Source organism: Cicer arietinum, chromosome 1, assembly GCF_000331145.2.
Source record: "Cicer arietinum cultivar CDC Frontier isolate Library 1 chromosome 1, Cicar.CDCFrontier_v2.0, whole genome shotgun sequence".
Classification (NCBI taxonomy): Eukaryota; Viridiplantae; Streptophyta; class Magnoliopsida; order Fabales; family Fabaceae; genus Cicer; species Cicer arietinum.
Window position 1 is genome coordinate 10,195,546 of NC_021160.2, and position 22,796 is coordinate 10,218,341.

The window sequence follows — 22,796 nt, forward strand, 5'->3', positions numbered from 1 at the left end:
CTGTTATAGGTACATGGCTCATTAATTTGTGTTATAAATTTATTAAGTTGTATTTTTAATTTATTAAATTGCCTTTTATTTTTGGTGCAGTGTTGTATTTATGGATACTTTCCTAACCTCTGTAAGTGGTGTGACAGTGGAAGGGTTCCTGAACATACTCCAAGACCCCTAGGTGGACCGCAAAACATGTTGTCTAAGGCGAGTTGCTAATATATTGGTGGAGGCTTGGTGCTATTTTTTGTGTTAGGATGTAATGTTCTCCGACTACCTTCGTTTGGGTGAAGTTTCAGTCTCATATCTACTGGAGTGATATTTTCGACAATTTGGTCGCATTTAAAGCATTTCGCGCGAAGTTCCTTCGAAGTCAACTAGTATAAATTGGGGATGGCAGAATACTTTGAGACCATATATAACGATCATTCAGCGTGTCTCGCCTCTAATGATGTTTCCTGGTGAGGTCTCTGAGAACTATTATGCTTAATACTTAAATGACGCTCCATTTACTACTCTGCATGTTGATCCACATGTTCCATCATCTTTTACACAAGCTGATCCATCTTCTGTATGAGACGTTGGAGCATGAGTTTTTATAGAGGGTCATACAAATGGTAAATCCAAATGATGTAGTTCATGCAATATTAAATGAGTTACTCTGCATGATCCAATGATGCATATGTCTCTATACCCCTACAATTAATAAAAAATATAAATTTTAATCTATATAATTAATATCTTTTTACGGTCACTTTCAACGTTTTCGAAATCACCACCAACTCACTCCCATAGTAGTTTTTCAACATGTAAAAGATTTTTAAAAATTAAACTCTAAATCACTATAGTTTTTAGAAGTTTTATACAATTGGTAAATTTGAGATAAGTTTACCAGTTTAAAAATTAATATCAAGAAACTTTCCTTTAATTTACCGATTGAATGGAATATGTTGCGAAAGAATATTTCACGAACATCACAAACGTGCTGCTGTATATGATGATCTTTACATTTGGAATGGAACATATGTTTGAGGAATTGACAAAGCGTAATGTTGCTTCTGAGAATTATATTTCAATCATTGCAAGACCAAAACAAGGCAAATGTCACTCGAATACTCCCCAATATTTAAGTAGAAGAGTATGCATCAATCAGAGGAGAGAAGTCCTAAAACAATGATATAAACATTTGATGAAGTTGATAGAATATCAAAATAATGTCACATAGAGTAGAAGATGTGATCATTCAAATTGTTGGGTATATTCTCTAAATAATGGTGTTATTAAAAATGCTGCGTATTATGAGGAAGTATGACTCCAAGCCAACGCCCCATTTTGTTGGTCCTCTAATTTTTAATTCTATTTCATGTTATATTAATAATCTTTATTCAATGGTGAATCACATGAATTAAGTTGGTTTCGTAAAAAAAATATACAAAAATCATGTAGTTGATAAAATTAAAGTTGGCCTGCTTGGTCGTTTTTATTTAGGACGGAAGAATTTGAAATGCTTTGACATCCCCCTTCGTTGGAAGAGAATGCCTATTCACTATAGCTAATAATATAATTTGAAGAAGAAAAAAAGGATATATGAATAATATAAATTATAAAAGTAAAACCAACATATTTTTAATAATATAATGTATTAGAGAAGATTCCAATTATTTTTTATAATGAAAAAAATTCCAAATCTCCTATTGACAAAAAATATAATCTAAATAAAACTTATATAAAGTTGAAATAATCTTTCTTCCAATTTATTTATGCACCAAACAAGTGTATTTGAAATTAAAAAAAAAATATTTTTTGTTGAAATTACACATTCACTAAAATTAAAGTGTCATATGTTAAAAATTTATCAATAAAAAAAAAAGGAAAGAAAAGTTTATTACAATAGACATGCAAGGTGTTAAAGCCAAAGGTTGTATACGAAAACGTAATACTACAAAATAGTTCAATAATGTGTCTCGACTTTGGATCAAAGGAACTGTATTCATTAAAGAAAAAGTCAAAAAATGTTAGATTCGTTTGAGATGATTCTACCTAGCTTTCTGTTTACTCCAAATGCATCTGAATAAAATATAGCAGGCACTCCCTCCATTTAGAATATCTTTTTAGTAAAAAAAAAAAAATCTCAAACTAAGTATTGTTTTAAGTTTATCAAATAATATTATCTATATTCTCTTAAAATTAATGTTATGTCCAACATTCAAAATTATTATTATTATTATTATTATTATTATTATTATTATTATACACACTATACATTTTTACAATAAGTATTACTAGTACTCAATAGATAACAAAAGATTATTTTATAAAATTGTTCCATAAATTCATTCATTTATCAAGAAAAAAAATATAATACATAATAGTACATATGGTCACACTAATAATGAGAATAGAGTATATGAGTAACATGTGTATGAAGCAATCAATGCCAACGTAGCAAAAGGTTGATACGTGTCACTTTAGGACATGAAAAAGAAAATGGAGCCCATGGTCAAAGCCACCGGCGTATACTCATATAATTATACTCTTATTACTCTCTACATCCTTGAAAACAAGGATTCTTTCCAACATGCATTTCATTAAAATAAACAAAAATGAAATGTTAGAGGAGATTGAAGAAAAGTAAAATTAGGTAAGATATACATAGTCTTAGACAAGTAGAGATAAATATAATTATTTTTGTTGTAGAGAATCCAATGTTTTTATAATAAATACTCTCTGAATAACAATAACTATTCTCTTCAATTTAAATATAATCAAAATAATATATTTTATATTCGATTTAAGAGGGTAAAGATAGTGTATTAAAAATATAAAATGACTTTATATTATTATTTAATTTCAATCATTTAATTTGATACATTTTATAATTTTTAAACTAATAATCATTGTCTAATTATTGATATTTTAATTAATTACAATTGAATAAAAATGTAAAATTATTTTATACGTGCAATGTACTATTCTTATTCTTTTGATCTAATAAAAAAGTTAGATAAAATTTATATAATTTTTTCTTAGATTTAAATCTAAATAATACACTAGTATTATATCTGGAAAGAAAAGATATCAAAATAAGTGTTACTAATTAATTTTGTCTAATTTCAAATATACCATTTTATTTATATTTTTTCCATCGGTCTTATTTCACACAAGTTTTAAACAAAAAAACTGTAAATAAATTGTGATGATTTTACAAAAATTACTCTATTAATTATTGAGTACATATTAACTATAGATTTAATTTGTATATGGACAATATAATTTTCTTTTACATTATCATGTATAGTGAAACTCATTAATTATTATCATAATGTGTATGTAAATATAATAAACATTTTTTTATTAATATTGAAGTATAATAAACTTAAGAGAGTGGGAGTTTGGGTTTTTTACTTTTCCATTTAAACTTTTGATTTTTGTAAATCTATATATCTTTTTTTTTAAATCGGGGTTTTTTAACTTTTATTTTTGAGTTTTGATTTTTCTTCTTCTCAACTACAAGCAATTTGATACCTTATATATATATATATATTTCGGAACTTTATACAAATACAATATATAATTATTTTATGAAGACTTTTACAGTATTTTTGTGATCAAATTAATTGATAAATAATTAAATAATATAACTTTAATTAATCAGTGTGATTAGGTTATAGAATACACACTATTAAAATTTTTACGTTTTACGCTTTTAGTCTTTTAGATTTGTTATGATTCTTAATTATGAAAATAATTTATATAATTAATTAAAAATTAAAATTAATATAAAATTATATCGATACTATTAATTTAATCAACTTTTAATATTCAATATAGAAATGGTGACGTATATAAAATTATTATTATTTTATTATAGATGTTAAGAATTTCCTGTGTAGGAAAGATGCGTTCAAAGAAAAAAAGAGATCAAATAATAAGATCCATGTAATGTAAATTCTACATTAGTTAAAAATAAATTATAGTATTTAAACACAAAATTTGACGATTAATACAATATATATATATATATATATATATATATATATATATATATATATAAATGCAATATTTTCTTCTTGTACAAACAATCAATTTATATTTTGTATGGTGTCTTTTTATGTCAAAACTTTTGTGTTTAAATATCATTTGTCTTAATTAAAATACAAAGGGTGAGCTTTTTTTTTTTTTTTAAGTTTTTTTTTTGACAAAGGTTAAGGGCAAATTTTTGGTTATCCTGTCAATCATTTTATATACAAGTGTTTTGTTGTTTTCGTAAAGAAACAAGGTATTTTGGTGTTGTCTTGATCAACTTCAGATTCGTAACATGAAATCTGGAAGCTCAACGTTGCACCCATATTAGCTTGGAAATGGAAACTTCGTTTCTTTTTCTTTTTTTGTGAAAGAAACATAATCTCCCTTTTTCATTTATTTCCGTCTTCTTTTTACTCTAAATTTAAGGTAATTATATGTTCACAATCATTTAATTCAAATATCATTTTCGAATCAAGTATATGGTTTGATTCAGTGATTGAAAACTATTTCAAATGAAATTTAATGTAATTCTGAACCGATTTAAAATTGATTTATAAATATAAATTAGTTTAATATTTATAACAAATTTTTAATTAAAATCGATTTATTATCAAATTTTTTTCGAGAACAATAAATGTAAAAAAATTTTCAATAAAAAATAATTTCAAAATTCCTTTGGCAAATTTTTTTTGAGAAAAATAGATATAAAAAGTTTTCTCGATAAAAAAAATTAGTTTAATTGCAGTTTTGGTCCCCCTATTTTAGCTGAATCGCAAAAGTAGCTCCTCCATTTTATTTCTCTCAAGTTTTGGTCTCCCAAACAGAATTTTGGTCCAAAATTTGATGAAGTTTCATTTTTTTTACGTTTATTTAAGTCACACATGCCTTAAGATCTCGTGGTGCAACAATTGTACCTGAAATCTATGATTATAAATGGTTGGTGTGGCTTAAAAAAAATGAAATTTTCTTATATAAAAGTAAATCTTATATATACAACATCTGGTCTCACTTATAAGCAAACAAATTAACTTTCACTTATTAAGAAAAATAATTGTTTTAAGTCGCACCACACCATTTAAAAGTAATAAGTTCACATAATTTTCTTGATTTCATGTAAAAGTAATAAGTTCATATAATTTTCTTGATTTCATGTATATAATGAAATAAAGTTACCCATTTATCTCTAATAATAATTGTAATCGTTCACGTCATTAAGAAATTAGAGAAAATTATTATTAAAACATTAAACTTAAATGTATCAACATAAGTTGCCACCTACTTATATTTGAGTGAAAGAAATATAACACTTTTTGTTTATAATTGAATCCAAAGAGAGTACTTTAGAAAATAATTGAGCCCAAAAAGGGTACTTATATTTGAATCAAACAAATATAAACACTTCTGATTATCTAAAAATGTGTCGTAGAAGTGACTATTGGAATATAATTTGATACTTAGTTGGACTTTCTGATATCCCTCGTTGCATTGTTGGTGACTTTAATAATATCTCAAATATTGAAAAGAAGGGTGGTAAAGTTGAACGATCTCAGTAGTTTATTAATAGACTCCATAATGTTTTATGGATTATGACCTCTGAGATATTATGTTGAAGTTTACCCATTTGTTTGGGATAGAAGTTTGGAGACACATCCTGTTGTTGAAAAAAGGTTGGACTGGGCGTTGGTTTTTCTACATATTTGTGGGGCTTTTATCCTCACCTGAGACTTAGAATATTTATCTTTATCATATTTCTTCATAACAACAACCTTTACTCTACTAAGGTATATCAAACTAATATTTTTCGTGGAATATTCAAATTTGAAAATAGTTTGTTGTATGAGGTGTAAGATGGTTAAAATATGGTGCAATCCTTTGATCTGTTAATGAAACAAATATAAACTTAATCCCTAAATGTGACCAACCCCACACTATGTGGGACCTTCGTCTCATCTCGCTTTGTAGTGTCATTTATAAGGTACTCTCCAAAACTTTGACAAACATGCTATTTGTGGTGTTGGGGAAATGTGTTTCTATGGAACAATAAGTTTTTCAAAAATGAACGTCAATTACGGATAATGCTCTTGTGGATTTAGAGATTGTCCACTACATGTGATGCAAACGGGTTGCAAAATATAAATATGTGGCTATTAAAATTGACATCAATAAAGGATGTGATAAAATGATTTGAAGTATCTCAAATTCATTTTAAGATATATAGTTTGGTTTTGTTAATCAACGGGTTACCTAGATCATGATGTGTGTGACGTCGGTGAAGTATTGTACTATGATAAACGCTAATGAGGTCTTTCTAGTTTGACAAAAGATGCATAAATGTGAGGTCAGCTGCATTGTGTCAAGATCATTAGAGGAGACATGATAATTTTTCACTTACTTTTTGTTGATGATAGTTTCCTGTTTGTAAGGAACTTGCAAAAGTAAAAGATATTTTGGAACAAGAAGAGTTAGTGTTAGGTTAATCGATTAACCTAGATAAATAAGAGATTATGTTTAGTAGGAATGCATAACAATAAATTTATGCAACATTGTCAAGTCTTCTGGGGTGTTAGAAAGTTTTGGTATAGGGAAGCTTTTGAGAATACCTTTAATTATTTGAAGACATTGAAATGAGGTTTTAAATTTTATCAATAATAAAATTTGGCAGCATATCCGATCTTGGCATGGGAGATCCCTTTATATGGATGTATGTGAGGTACTCTTCTAATTTGTTGCTCAAGCCATTCCATCATTGAATGGTGAGATCCAAAAAGTTCTTAATCTTTTTTATGGGGTTTTAGAAATATAGGATCAAGGGGCATAAAATGGTTGACTTGAGATAAACAATATATGCCAAAGTAGTTTGGTGGCATGAATTTTCATAATATCTATGCTTTTAATATAACGATGATTGGTAAACAAGGTTGGAAATTTGTAACTCAACTTGATGCTTTAGTCGCAAAGTTATTAAGGATAAATATTTTCTAAGGTGCGACTCTTTGAGTGTTCTGATTGGCCATAATCATTCTAACATTTGGAGATGGTTATGGTCCACACGATTTATGTTGATGGAAAGTGGTAGATGGTCTATTGGTAATAAATCTTATATTTCAAAATGAGATGAGGCTTAGATATTGGATGACATTGTTCTTTCTTGTCTACCCAATATGAGCTCTACCATAGGACATTAAAAAGTAGGGAATTTTTTGAAACCAAATGTGAAGCAATGAAATAAGGAATTGGTCAATACATTTTTACTCAAAAGAAAAACCTAAAAAATTATTTGTTCCAGTCTTTGCGAAGAGGTCACTCATGATCGTAGAGTTTGGAAAGAAACAACTTTTGAAAATTGTTTAATTAAAATTGGATACCAGGTTTTGATAACTAATCTCATTGATAATAATTAACTGAAAAAGCAGGACAACTTATTTCTTATCTAGAACTTGATGATTTCACCGTAGAGGTTCTCATTTGGAAGGTTTGTAGATATTGCTTACCTTTCTTGCTCAAGTTGCAACAAAAATGTATTACTTGTGTCAATTGTGATAGTAAAATAAAAAATTTGTAGCACTTCTTTAGGACACGTTCACTTAGTGAAGAATTTTGGAGGAGATTAGAATTCATCCCTTATTTATACAGTTGATTCAACATTCTTGCTTTACTTCATAAAAAGTAATGAATCGTACATTAAAACTCGTTTTGTATTAAATCTTAGGAGTATTTGGTGTCATAGAAACGAAAAATACTAAAAATATAATGTTTTGTCTTCTTATAAAGGTGTGGAAAAAAGACGTAATTTTCTTTGTGGTTGGATCAAGACGAATAAACAAGTTGATGTTGTGGAATCTAAATCTCGAAATGATTATTTTGATAGTTGAAAGCCCCTCGTCTTGGTTTTTATAAATGTAATGTTGATGCAAATTTATTCCAAAAGTTAGAAAAATTTGATTTGGGTATATGCATTCACGATCATTACAAAAATATTGTTAAAACTATGATGATTTGGATTCTTTATTGTTTCTCTACTCTTGAAGGAGAAGCTACAAGTCTTCTTCATGCTTTCCGATGAGTGAGAGATTTGAGTTCCAAAATGTTATTTTAGTTAGATCATCATGAGGAAATTATAAATGTTACATGAGTCACTTTAGGATATTTTTTCTTCTCATATATCCTCTTTTGAAAAGGAAAAAATCTAATATACTCCACGTTGAAACTAATATTTGAACATGTCCAATTCTTTTTGTAACTATAGAAGGTCACAAGACGAGAATGCGACAAAGTGAAAATGATTTTGTTTCTTCCTTTAGAAGGTCTCATTTTGAGGATGTGATCATCTATTCGTTTTTTTTAACAAATGAAAATATATTAATTAAATAAATAAAATATAATTAAAAAACTAAATTATATTAATAAAATCCCACAAAATACATTAAATGGAAAAAATATATGAAAGTTAATACGGTTGAGTAGATGTGCTGGCATCATTTGGACAATGTTTTCTATTATGGCTAGGGACCCAACATATTTGCAAGAGGTCGGATTTGGTAAAGTTATCAAACTCATAAACTATAAAATAATTAAAACGGTAGTACCGAGTGTCAAACTCAAGGATTGTGTTTTACTATTTAATTATATTTAATTATGAAAATTGAACAAAAAGTTTCCGATTTGATTGAAATAATATTTAAAACTAACAACGGTAATGAAATTGATCTTTTATAATAAGACAATGTCAGGAATGAGTTTTACTTCGAATCCAAATTTGGTGCCTAATTTGATCCTAGTGACTAAATTCCTATATTGAATTATTACCGAATTTTCTTTATTATTTTTGTCCTAATGTCTTAGTGACAAAACTTTTAATTCCAAAGTAAACCCTAATTACTTAGTGGATTTAAGATTAGAATTAAGCCTTACCGTACAAGAATTATCTTTTTAAATTATTGTCTTTGCAACTAATTTAATTGGTTTCATGACCGACATCTATCCCTAGACTACAAATTCATGAATTTCTCATCTCAAGCATTTGGAAAGTTCACTTCTATTTTAAAATACGAATCGTAGAACATTTTAATGTTGATCAAACAATAAAAAACATTAAGCCCAGAGACAAAAAAAATAATTCAATAAACTCATTCATATAACTAGAAATCAAATCAGAAAAATAACTGTTTCATCTTGTTACACTCATGCCTAACAAATAGGATTTAGTTACTCATGACAAAGATAGAAAAGATTGAGATTAGAGAAGAATTACAAGAAAGATTCTTGAAAAAATTGCTCTAATGGTGTTAGAAACGGTCGTCTTTGAGTTTCTTTGTTACGACACAAGTCTCTCAACTTCCCAATAGTCAAAAAGATCCATAGAAAGTGAAGGAAAAAAAAACGTGTTTTTAAACATTCAGCCACGTGTCACACGCCCCATGCACGGATTTTGCGCTTCAGGCGCAAGTGGACAGAGTCAGGATGGCCGAAATGCGCCTCAGGCACAGGCTTTTGCGCTTCAGGCGCAAAACATCTGTTGTCTGACGTATACTGCATTTTTTTCATCTTTTGATTCTGAATTTGGTTCTGGTGTCTTCATGAAAGTTGTAGTTATGGATCTTAACTTTCATTTGCACCTTGTTTGACTCTAATTGGACATCTACAACTCCAAATATGGCTGAAATACTCCACATAGGTCATGTTGATTTCTCACCAAAATTTAGCATTGCACTAAAACAAATAAATAACGCAAAACTACGAAAAATATCTACTTAATCAAGGAAATAATAACATAAGCATTTGATTAAATCAAATAACTAAAATCAACAAAATATATCAAATAACTCCTTAAATTAACTAATGATTAAAGATAGATAAAACTGAAAACAATGAAAAATATGCATATGATGAAGTGTCATCACAACCTTTTAGGATTAAATGTTTTTGGTTTCCCTGTTAGTGATTAGAATTTTGTGAGTTTAAGAAATGTTTGTCAAACTTACTTAAGGGTTATCCAACCTGAGAAAACAACAAAGGATAAATTTATTAAATTAAAATTGTTTAAGAAAACATTTGACAGTGTTGGTGAAAATACATGGTTAGAAGAAAAACAAATGTCTAATCTTATGTATGATTGGAGGGTTGCTGCTGCCTAACAAATGCAACAACAGTGAACATTTAAATATTGGTCACACTTTGGAGATTTAAATAAAGCATCACAATATAGTTGAGGTTCAAGAGTTTTAGCAACATTTCATAGAGAATTGTGTTTTGCTACCAAAATCGGTATGATGTCTATATGAGGATGTCCAATGTTGTTACAAAATTGGACATTGTATTGGTCAATACATTTGAGCACAAGTTTCTAACTTTGCACTGTGACATTCTGAAAGCTCTTTTTAACCTAGGATTAGTTTTTTAACATGTTTATAAAGTTTCAGTCATAATTGAGTTTTAATGTAATTATTTGCATATTTATTCTTGTTCGCTCCGTATACCATATCTGGAGCTCTGGATATTGAATTGACATGTGCGAGCAAGTGCTGGAATGTAAAGAGTCATAGTTACAACTTTTATGCTTGAACAAAAGTCCAAATCAGAACTTTACTTAGTCAAAACTGCTAATCACGCGACCTGAGCTTTCATAATAATATTTAGTATTAGACCATTTATTTTTCGCCCTAGAGCTTTTGGATCCCAAAATGAGTACGATATATCTTCTTTTTTGTAAGTAGGGTTCGACTTTTTGGACTCAGATACTACAAAGTTTTCTTATTTGGAAAAAATAAAACAATAACCTTCTTTGGCAGATTTCTAATGGAAGGCTAAGTTCTAGGATTAATCCATTGCTTCAGGATTTGATCAAGATTTTGAGGTTTACTTTTATAATATTAATTTCACATTGATGATTCTATTCATTTTTACTCGATTATATTGTTTTAAGATTGCTTAATTTGAATGTCAATGTAGTTGATAATTTGGTTTGACAAAATTTGAGTTCTAAATTAATTAAATGTAATTTTTCGACGCTTGATCGTTAACTATAATACGTTGATTATTGTGATGCTTAATCCAGTCAAAGAAACAAAAATCACATAGGGTTGGTTTACATTTTCTTGATAAATTCTATAGTTAAACAAGAATATAATCTCAATTAGAAATTGAACTCGTTGATAAAATATGTGACAGTTATGAATTTTCTGAACTAGTGGATTAGTCGTTCTAATATACACAATCGTAATGCGTTCCTCAATCTTTTTCGAACCAAAATTCAAAATTCCCTTCTTTATTTTCTTCATTGATTATGAATTCAGTTAATAATGTCAGAAGTTCTCGCGAGACGACTTGAGTTGTTTATCTAAGCTATGTTTTTACTATTTGTATTTGACTCGTGAGGGACAACATATCAATATCGTTTTTCTTGTTGGATTTATTAATATAATGTATTTCATTGGATTTTTTTTTAATATAATTTAGTTATTTAAAATTATTTTTAATATACTTTATTTATTAATTTAACATATTTTTATTTGTTAAAAAAATTAATGGATAGATGATCCATCCCCAATATGCGACCTCTTGAAGTTGAAAAAATATTACCTTTCACGTGATCGTATCTCTACTTTACGATCTCAAAAAAAAAAAAAAAGTAGAGTATTATTGGATATTAGTTTCATAGTATATTGGAATTTTCTTTTTCAAGAGAGTAGGTATGGAAAAAAAAATGCACCTCTTGATCGGGTCTCTAAACTTTATGCTATCATGAAATCTTGCAAGTTCCTTCTTAGTTCATATACAAATTATAACGTCAGTTTTATTAGACGATTAATAAATGGTGTAGTTCAACTGCTAGCAAAGGTTACAACATTTACCGTTAATCTAAAAAAAAAAATATTGTATTGAAGTATTACTCTCAAAATAAAGTTATTAATTAAATTGTCTCATTTTATTGCAAATACTAAAATTCTTTTATGGCTTAAATATTATATTAGTACATGAAAATTTAAGAAATTTTATTTTAGTCTTTACAAAATAAAAAATAAAGCTTTTAGTTTAACTCCTTCTAAATTGCAAACATTTTCATTTTAGTCTTTGATGGTTAACACCGTTAATTTTGTAACAGTTGAAAAATTGATAACTTTAAATTTAGTATATGAAAAATCAAATAAATTTAGTTCTAGTCTTTAGAGGAAAAAAAATTGTTTTAGTTCGTGCTAAATGCAAGAATTTTGATATTAGTCATTACATAAAAGTTATAGTTATAATTGGTGTATTATAATTATTATAATTTTATAATTTTTATTTAGAATATATATAAAAAATTAATTTTAATTTATGAAAAATATTTATCTCGTATATGATTATATGTTCCATATGCTTCTCTAACAACTCACTTTCCAATAATAAACAACGTAAAAAAATTAGAGTGTGAAAAAATTAAAAATACTGTATTATAATTGCTTTTATTTTTATTTTGACGATAATAATAAAATATTAATTTTACCTAATTCTTTTGTGACAAAATTTTGTCTTGAATATGATTTTTATAATAAAAAATATTATAAAAATAATAGATGAAACAAATTGTTATAAAAATAATCACAAGTAGGGATGTTTGGGATTTATTGTCGGTGTAAATTGTTTTATATTAACCAAATATAATAATTAAATCTAAAATTTTAGTTTTTAAAAAGAAACTATATTTTTTAAAATAAATTTTAATTATTAAAAATATCAATTAAAATTTAAGATTTTATTTCTCTAATAAGCTTTAAGAGTTTAATCGTTAATATATATTTTATAAATTTATAATTTATAAATTTTATTAACCTTTTGTTAAAGGGATAAACAATCTCCTTAAATTATAAGTTAACAAGAATTCTAATCAAATATTTTTTTTTATTTACTCAAAGCAAATCAAATATATTATAATAATATTTAATATTTATTTTAAAATAAAATAAAATTGAAATGATATGAACGTAGGGTCTGTCGACACTGGACGCCATAACGGTGGACACCGTCAATACTGTTCCTTCCATATCTCTCTAGCCACAATTTATAACGGTAACATGTCCAATATTGCATCTCTCAATCCTTCTCCTCATTTTCTTTTCTTTTCTTCCTACTCTATAAAAATAGCCTAGGACCTACCAAGTCTTATTCAGCTTTTTGGGTTTATGGTTCTAATTACAATAACTTTTTGATAATAATAATGTAATCTCTTCTCTTTCTCTCTTCCCAAAGATAATAAAATACTTTTACCCTTTTTCCTATAGTTTTCCATTTAGTAAATCCTTTACCCCATGCTAGTCGTAGTCGCTCTTTAATCACCCTTTTATTTGTGCTCTTAATTATGTTCCTTTAAATTCAATTATTAAAGGGAAATATTAACTCCTTGGTTTTACCGCAATCCGAAACAAAAATTAAGACAATAAATACCGAATCCTACGCTGTTTTGTCCTAATAAAATAAGACAACACTTAAAATCAGTAAAAAATATATATATTTTCTCTCAATTCCACATTAAGCTATTTAATAAAAAAAATTACATAGACTAAAAAAGATTTAAATTAAACAAAAAATAATTTTATTAAAATATTATCAAATATTGTTGAATTTAATATTATTATCAATGTAAAATAAAATATATTAAATTGGAATTGTGCATTTAGCATTAAATAGAGGATATAATAAAAAAATACAAAAATAAATAAATGTCTTGTCAATAAGTGTAATTAATTAAAGACACTTGTTAATTCCTGAATTTTACAAATTGCAAATATATTCATAAAATTGAAAAATATTAATCAAAATTATTAATATTTAAATATTTATAGTTTAGATTATTTGATATGACATATTAATTAAATATGCGATCCCTTTGCGTTGATCTAATATTAATGTTATCACAACATGAACTAATTTTTCTATTAAATTTAAATATTTTCTAGATAATCAATAATTAGTTCATCGATCCTTAATTATAATTATTCACAAATTTATCTTTTAGATGACAAAATTTCATTGACAAATTTATTCTCAAGAAATTGACATTAATGTGAGATCAACATTGATAAGTCTCATATTCAGTTACATTGTCACAACAAAATATCTAAAAACAAAAATTTATTGAGATAATATTTTAATTGATATTTTATAAATTCATAGATGCATTTATAAATTTGCAAAATTCACATACTAATTTAACTTGCGTTTGCAATTTCAAAAATCAATTTTCATATTCACTATTTTAGTTTTAGTTTTTATTATTTTAGATGAGATGATATATTTCATTATAATTGTGTGAGGTCTCGGTTTTGAACTCCGAACAAGATGTTCAACTTAGCAATATCAGCATTTGCTAGCTGAACTATGACTTAAGGACTATTGTTTTAGTTTAAAAAGAAAAATATCAGTTGGACACTTGTTTGCATTCCCAAATAGTAATTAATGTTGCATTATAAATTGAAAATAACCATTCATTTTGAGATAATTGTTTTATAAATAATCACTAACTGTGGGAAAAAAAGTACTAAATGAAAGGAAAATTAGTTATCACTAAATGGTAGTTGAGACTTTATATCTACTGGAACAAAAAAACACCTATAACTTTAAAAATATTGAGTAAAAAAACTTTATACTCGGATATCATATACTATAGTGTAATCTCGTAAGTCCAACTTACGTGACAACTACTAAGATATTTGATAATTAAAATATTTGATATTTGATATACACGTGCGTTCGAATTTGGGATTGACAATTTCTCTATGACTAACATTGAAACATATATTTTAAAAATAAAAATGACATGATAAATTAACTATTTTTTATCTTAGTTTTTGGATCTTGAATTCTTATATCCATTGTTTTTTGAAATTTTACTCTATACCACCGTAATCATATTTCTACTTCTATATTTTACATAAACTACTTGTTTTACAATTTTTTTATAAAAAAATTGTTCTACTCCACCATCTTCAACTGTGTTTCAGAAAACTTAAGCTTTGAATTTTTTAGTATATAAATGTGTATCTAACAATGTAATTTAATTTTTTTCAAAACACAAATATATTTTAAAAAATTCAGAGTTTTATTTTTTCAAAATATTTGTGTGTTTCAAAAAACTCAAATTTTAAATTTTCCAAAATATATTTGCATACTGAAAAATGGTACACAAATTTTGAAATTATTTTGTTTTAAAAATGTTATTTGAAATTATTTTTGAAATTTAGTATGCGTTCCAATATATTTAGGGCTCGTTTGATGTGCATGATAGAAAGAGACATGGTATGATATAAAACTGAATAATGATAAGATAGTATATGATAGGATAAACATTATCGTATTTTGTGTTTGATACACACATAATAATATTTTATTTTGTCACGTATTTGATACACATCTTATCATGATATGATATAATATATATTATATTTAAACAACAAAATTACCATTGTGAATAATTATATATTAGTTTTTTTAATTAACTTATTATATTTTAAATATTATAAATTAACAAAAAAGTTAAATAAAATGAATAATTTTATATTAAAACTATAAATTTAAAAAACAAAATCACAGGTAACCAAATAATTATATTTTATTTGTTAGAATGTAAATAAAGATATGATATATATTATATGTAAATGACAAGAATTACCTTGTAAACAAATTACAATCAAACACTATATTGTTGGTTCATTAAATTTTTTGGAATATTTTTATGTTCCGAAAAACTCAATTTTTAAATTTTTCATAACACATTTATGTACCAAAAATCTTAATTAAATTTAAATTTTTTTTTCTGATATACAATTTAACGATTTGATATTTCTTTTATTAAAAGATAAAACGGAGTTTTCAATAAAATATGAGGTAGAGTATATTTATAGGGGTGTAGAGTAAATTTTCCCAGTTTTTTCTTACTACTACTATTTTTCTTCCCTTAAACTTCCAAACATTGTATTTGGATTTCAATAAAAAAAAATTGGATATTCAATGAACAACCATATTTGTTACTAATTCTATATTAATTCATATTTGTGGTATTCTATTAATTGTCGCATTTTCTTCTTCGTTTGACAAAATCTCTATATATATAAATACTAAAAATATAATCCCTATTAGTGATAGATATATAAAATGTCTTATTCACTTAAGATTATATAAAAAAACATAATAATTTTTTCTTACTAATTGATTTCTCACTTCTATATAACATGAAATTGACCTATTAAAAAAAATACATGAAATAAACATTAAATGTGTTATTTTATTTCTATATTTGCTTAAAAAGAATCATGATTTAAAAATTTCGGAATTTATGAATAAATTCATCAATTGTCATTTACATGAATAATGAATTATGATTGCCATCTCTCTCTATAATGGAAATAAATATCAATTAAATACGATTTCTTTATCATTTTTTGGTCTTAGAAGAAATAGTAAATTATACTATAATATTGACTAACTCATACAAATTCGAGGTTCCAAATTTGGGACAAGATATTTAATCTAGCAATATCAATAGTTGAGCTTCGACTTTAAGATATCTTTCTTCACTTTTTGTTGAATTAAAAATATGTCATTCAAAAGAGCAATAATTTCTTCCTATCATTTTCAATAATTTCAAATAATAATCAATTATCAATTTATCATTAACAAAAAAAAAATATCAATCCTACACCTTGCAATAATTACAAATTCAACAGCGTTTTTATAATGAATATTCAAACATGAATGAAATTTGTACTGCTTGTAGTATTTTTCTTTGGCCAGAGACATATTTAAATTTTGATTATGCTGCATATAGACATATTGTATCCATATTAAATAAATTATATTATTACAAAAGAAAAAAATTATTATTTCAATAAATAATTAAGTTAACCTTTTGTATAATTTTTTTTAATTATAATAAGCGCATATTTACAACACAATAATCAATTCAAATTACTCGTTCATATTTCAAATAATGCATAGCTTTTTATATTATTGCGCACGTTTAAATACGTAACATCAATTCGAAAGGTAAAGGTTTTGGGTTGAATTAATTTATTCAATTTTTATGCTAAACTCTCTTTGATATATTGGATAATGTAAAGTTAAAAGTTAAATACATGGCATCAAAAGTGTGTGCATAACCTTTTGTATAATTTTTTTTAATTATAATAAGCGCATATTTACAACACAATAATCAATTCAAATTACTCGTTCATATTTCAAATAATGCATAGCTTTTTATATTATTGCGCACGTTTAAATACGTAACATCAATTCGAAAGGTAAAGGTTTTGGGTTGAATTAATTTATTCAATTTTTATGCTAAACTCTCTTTGATATATTGGATAATGTAAAGTTAAAAGTTAAATACATGGCATCAAAAGTGTGTGTATATATATATATATATATATATATATATATATATATATATATATAAAATTTATATCATTATATTAAAAATCATTTAAAAAAATTAGAAAAAAACTAAATATTTATTACCAATGTTTGCACCAATGATCATTCATCGATTGTTTTGTATTTTATTTGAACTTTATTCCTTAAATTTTTAATGTCAAACTATTAATTTTTTTTTGATTTTTGAGAAGATGATCAGTATTCACCATAATTAATTCAGAAATTATAATTTTAAAATTCAATATAATATATTGATATTTATAAATTAAATTATAATTTAAGAACATCAAATTATTTATATTTAAAATAATTAAATTCAACATATGTTAATATATACATTATCAAGTTTTTATATCATATTCAATGTAAATTTATATTTAAATAATTATTTCACAACATACAAAACAACTACACCAATTAACATTATATACATCAGTCTCTTAAATTTATATTAATTTAGATTTGATTTATATGAAGTAAATAAGAATTAATTTAAATTTAAACTTCAATAAAATAAAAGTTGATATAAATTTAAAAAAAAGAAATTGAATGAAAGTAAAATAGTAAGAAAAGAAATGTACACCAAAAAATATACCATTAGATGGACGGCATAATCTGGAAGTTATTACACAACCTTCAATCAAAAATCCATCACATATCATAACATTCCATTTCTAATTGTATCACAACCACACTCCATATTTATAAACCACAACACACACCTAAAACACAAACAAAACTACTTTCTCTTCTCTTCTCCAAATAAGAAGAAATTAACAATGGCCAAAGAGAGAGAAAAAAAGCTCTTCTCATCTCTATTTGGAAGCTACGCCGCAGAACTTAAACTACTTGTAACAACTCTTCTTCTCTTATGCGGTGTAGCAACTTTCCTTCAGTTCATTCCTTCACGTTTCACTATTTCCGCTTCCGATATTCGCTTTTGCATCTCCAGAGTTACCCAAACACCCCCTAACAACATTACAAAAACAAACAACATCACTGTAACGGAAAAACTTACTTCCGTTATTCCACCGTTAACTTCTTCACTTCCAAATCTCCCTCCACCGCCTCCACCGTTTGTTGCCGACGTTAACAAAGAACGTGTAATAGAAAATGGAATCATCAAACGCGCTTTTAACCCTTACGGTTCTGCAGCTTATAACTTCATCACCATGGGTGCTTATCGAGGTGGCTTAAACACTTTCGCCATTATCGGCATAGCTTCAAAACCACTTCATCTTTACAGTAAACCGACTTATGAATGTGAATGGAACTCCGGCGCCGGTGCCGGCTCCGGCGTCACCACCGTTGGTTACAAGATCCTCCCGGATTGGGGCTACGGTCGTGTTTACACGGTCGTAATAGTAAACTGTACCTTCCCGGAGCCGTTAAACGCCGACAACTCAGGCGGGAAGTTGATTCTTTACGCTTCAACTTCCGGCGGCGGTGATACAAGCTTAAACACCACCGATAAAATGGAAGTTCTCGAAGAACCAAAAGGAACTTTAGATTTATCGATTTTCACTTCGAAACCTAAGTATGAATATTTATACTGCGGTTCATCACTTTATGGTAATTTGAATCCACAAAGAGTTCGAGAATGGATCGCTTACCATGTGAAATTTTTCGGTCCAAGTTCACATTTTGTGATACATGACGCTGGTGGGGTTCATGAGCAAGTTTTGGAGGTGTTAAAACCATGGATTGAACTTGGTTATGTTACTTTACAAGATATTAGGGATCAAGAGAGATTTGATGGGTACTATCATAATCAATTTATGGTTGTTAATGATTGTTTACATAGGTATAAGTTTATGGCGAAATGGATGTTCTTTTTTGATGTGGATGAGTATATTTATGTTCCTCCAAAGAGTACTATTAAATCAGTGCTTGATTCACTATCAGAATACTCTCAATTTACAATTGAACAGATGCCAATGAGTAGTAAGCTTTGTCTCTCTGCTGATTATGGAAAAACATATAGGTAAATTCTCAATTTCTATCTTAATTTCATATATTATGATTTTTTTTCTTCTTAATTTGGGTGTTTAAATTATGTGCTGTGAAATTGTTGATAGAACTGAGTTTTTATTGTGTCGGTTATGGCATTGATTGGTTAAAATTTTGTTAGATTTTGAGTGGATCTGTGATGAGTGAGGTTTATGACATGAATCAATTATGAATTTTGGTTTATAGCTGAATTGAATTTCTTTAACGGTTATGTGAGGTGTGGTTAGCCTTTACGCTGGCAGTAGTTCAATTGAAGAATGAAAGTGATGTTATTGTTTTTTTTTTCTTCCTTATTTTGTTTTGTTACTTCAATAATATTGTGGATCTTGAGTGGTTGAATATTGTTATTTTTCCTTGTGTGGGGCGTAGGGTGATTGAATTGTGGTTTGTATAATTGTATTGTATAGTTGGTATCTGTTTTGATTTTAGAACAGCCCATTCCTCATGACAGGTTGATGTGGGGTCTCTTTTGAACTTTGTTCTAGGATGATTTGTTTCTTATTACTAGTAATTGTTTATTAGCTGGACCGTTTAATTAACTATTAAAAATAGGAAATTGGTCTTGCTTTGTCAATGGTCCTTCATGTGTTACCAAAAATTCAGAACTTGTCTTCAATTCATGTTGAATAAGTAAGTTGCAGCCTCTAGTAGCAATTTTCTACATCTTGATTGTGGTAATTGAAAAAGCACATAACATGTTAAATAGTAATGACAATCTTCATCAGCAATGAACATTCATTTAGATTGATTTCAGTCTTAGCTTGCATGGTCCACAAGTGAAAAAATCAAAATCACCAAAGCGTGTTGCATAGAGATGATGGTTTTTTTCCTGAACTTTCATACATATTTACATAGATACTTGATTTTGATCTTAGATTAGGACCCTTTTTTGTTGCCTCTGCCTGGCCTACAAGTCAAGGTTTGATCATGACAGATTTGTTTGGTGTGCACTCAAGCCCTTTTAAATAATTAATATTCATAATTTACTGTTTACAATGTTCATATTCCCTTAACAACTGTTAGATCCAGCTGTAGCACAACCCAATTTTGAACCCGGATTCTCTGCCAACTGATTTTATTTATATTAAAATTACCTAATGTGAGATCTGGACCATCCGATCTCGATCAGACGATCACGCAGTCGTTAACTACGCGTGCAATTAGTGACGGTAGGGAATCCAGGTTTTCAGATTTGTTGCTCAATTTTTTTAGATTCTAGTTTTTTACTTATAGGGTAATTTTTTTTACACAGATGTCTAATTATATTTTATTGGTACATAGATGTATATGTAAAAGTTTTTATGTGTCCAAAATGAAATTCTTAATTGTTATTTTACTATAGAAAATAGAACAATTGGTGGTTGTATTGAGTTGTGAAATGGAATGTCTTGTTGCCTTTACAGTTGGTTTGAAAACAACACTTGCTTTATAGACCCTCCAAAGTTGTCAACCATGTTCTTTGAACATAATTTGTGGCCATGTTATTTTTTAGTTTTGTCACATGGGTCTATGTGAATTGAATTTTCAGGAAATGGGGAATGGAGAAGCTTGTGTATAAAGATGTGAAGAAAGGGATTAGAAGAGATAGAAAATATGCAGTACAACCACGTAGTTTATTTGCAACTGGTGTTCACATGTCACAGAATTTAGATGGAAAAACAACTCACAAAACTGAAGGGAAGATAAAATATTACCATTATCATGGAACCATAGCTGAAAGAAGAGAATCATGTAAAATGTTTACAAATTCAACAGAAACCACATTTGACAAAACACCTTACATGTTGGATACAACCATGAGGGACATTGCAGGTGTGATTAAGAAATTTGAGCAGAAGATGATTGGAAACAGGGTACAGAAGACAACACAGCTATGACAGCTTCATATATTTTATTTTTTTATAAACTATATAAATATGAATATTATTATATAACTTGTGGTAGAATAGAAATTCATTGAGCGGTTCTTATTTTATTTTATTTGTTTTTATTACGTATATTTACAGATGGGTATATGATCATGTTCATTTTTAATGTCTTTTTGTTTTTATCTATTTTTTAATTCTATTACTTTTACATATTTGTAAAAAAATATAAAAAATAATGAATAAAGATGAACGGTTTCAATAATGTTGTCGGTGTGGGGTATTTGTGTTGAGGGGATCCCCCAGTCCCCACCTACGCTAATGCCATATGGAAGAGGGTGGCTTCTGTTTATTGCTGCTTTGCGGGCGTGCCTGCATCATTTTTTTTATTGTACTATACTACTACTTATTAGGATCAATGTCTTAAAGTTTGGAGACGGAATCGGCACTTTTTGAGCAAGCCAATTAATTAATTGTGAGATCTAAGGTGGACTAGTTTTATAGTGGTCCAAATGTTAATTAATATTTAAACATTATTAATGATTATTGACTATATTCTTTATAATAAATTATTTATCATCCTGCTTGTTTTTATGGATAATATATTAATTTAATATGATATATATTTTATTTATGAAACTTAATATAACTATTAATGTATTTTTAAGAAACAATGTTTGTAGTTGTTAAAATTCTAAATATTAGTATATGGTGTACAATCATTCAAATTAGAATTTGACTTGATTTATGACTAAACACATTTTAGTCTCTAAAACTAACATGTAAAATGCAATATCACAATATTCTATTAAAGATGAAAATTATATAAATTTTTCTAAATCCTACTTACTAAACTATTGGAATTTGACTAATGGAAATAAATTTTAAAGAATTTCTCTTTGTTTAAAAGACTATTATGACATTACATATCATTTTTAAAAACTAAAATGAACGTCTATTATTTGATATAAATCATGATTTTATTTGATAAATAAATAAATATTATTAATAAATAAATAAATAAATAAAAATGACGATATATACGGTGGACCATCAAAATAAATGTCCTATAAAAGGCAACTTAATGTGACTTATAAGCTGTTAAATTTTTGGGATCGGATGTTAATTTACTATTTGTTACCGATTAATTATGGATTTTATTTAATTAAAAATAAGTAATATACATGTTATTTACATTTTTGTCAAAAATTACTTGTTCAATATTTATATGTTATACTACACTACTCTATCAAGTTCCTACTATTAATTGTCATCTATAATAACGAGTGATATCTATAATAACGAGTGATGTGAATTTGTTTGTAGACCCATTTTTATTTTATTTTAATAATTTTAAATTATAATATTATCGATTAATGTAATTTTTATTAATTCAAATAAATAAATAAATATCATATTTTAGTCACACACAAATATTCATCATATTGAATACTACAATGATATAAAAAATATTAATGATTTTGTATCGTAGACTTTTAA

The 22,796-nt window shown here is 26.8% G+C and overlaps 1 protein-coding gene across 1 annotated transcript; it reads left to right on the forward strand.

Moving 5' to 3' along the window:
* Positions 1-18,088: 18,088 nt before the first annotated feature.
* On the forward strand, positions 18,089-21,465 carry LOC101489232 (galactan beta-1,4-galactosyltransferase GALS3). Its single transcript, XM_004488175.4, has 2 exons — positions 18,089-19,405; positions 20,960-21,465. The coding sequence occupies exons 1-2, from the start codon at positions 18,201-18,203 to the stop codon at positions 21,306-21,308; spliced, it is 1,554 nt and encodes a 517-aa protein (XP_004488232.1). The 5' UTR covers positions 18,089-18,200; the 3' UTR covers positions 21,309-21,465.
* The last annotated feature ends 1,331 nt before the right edge of the window (positions 21,466-22,796 follow it).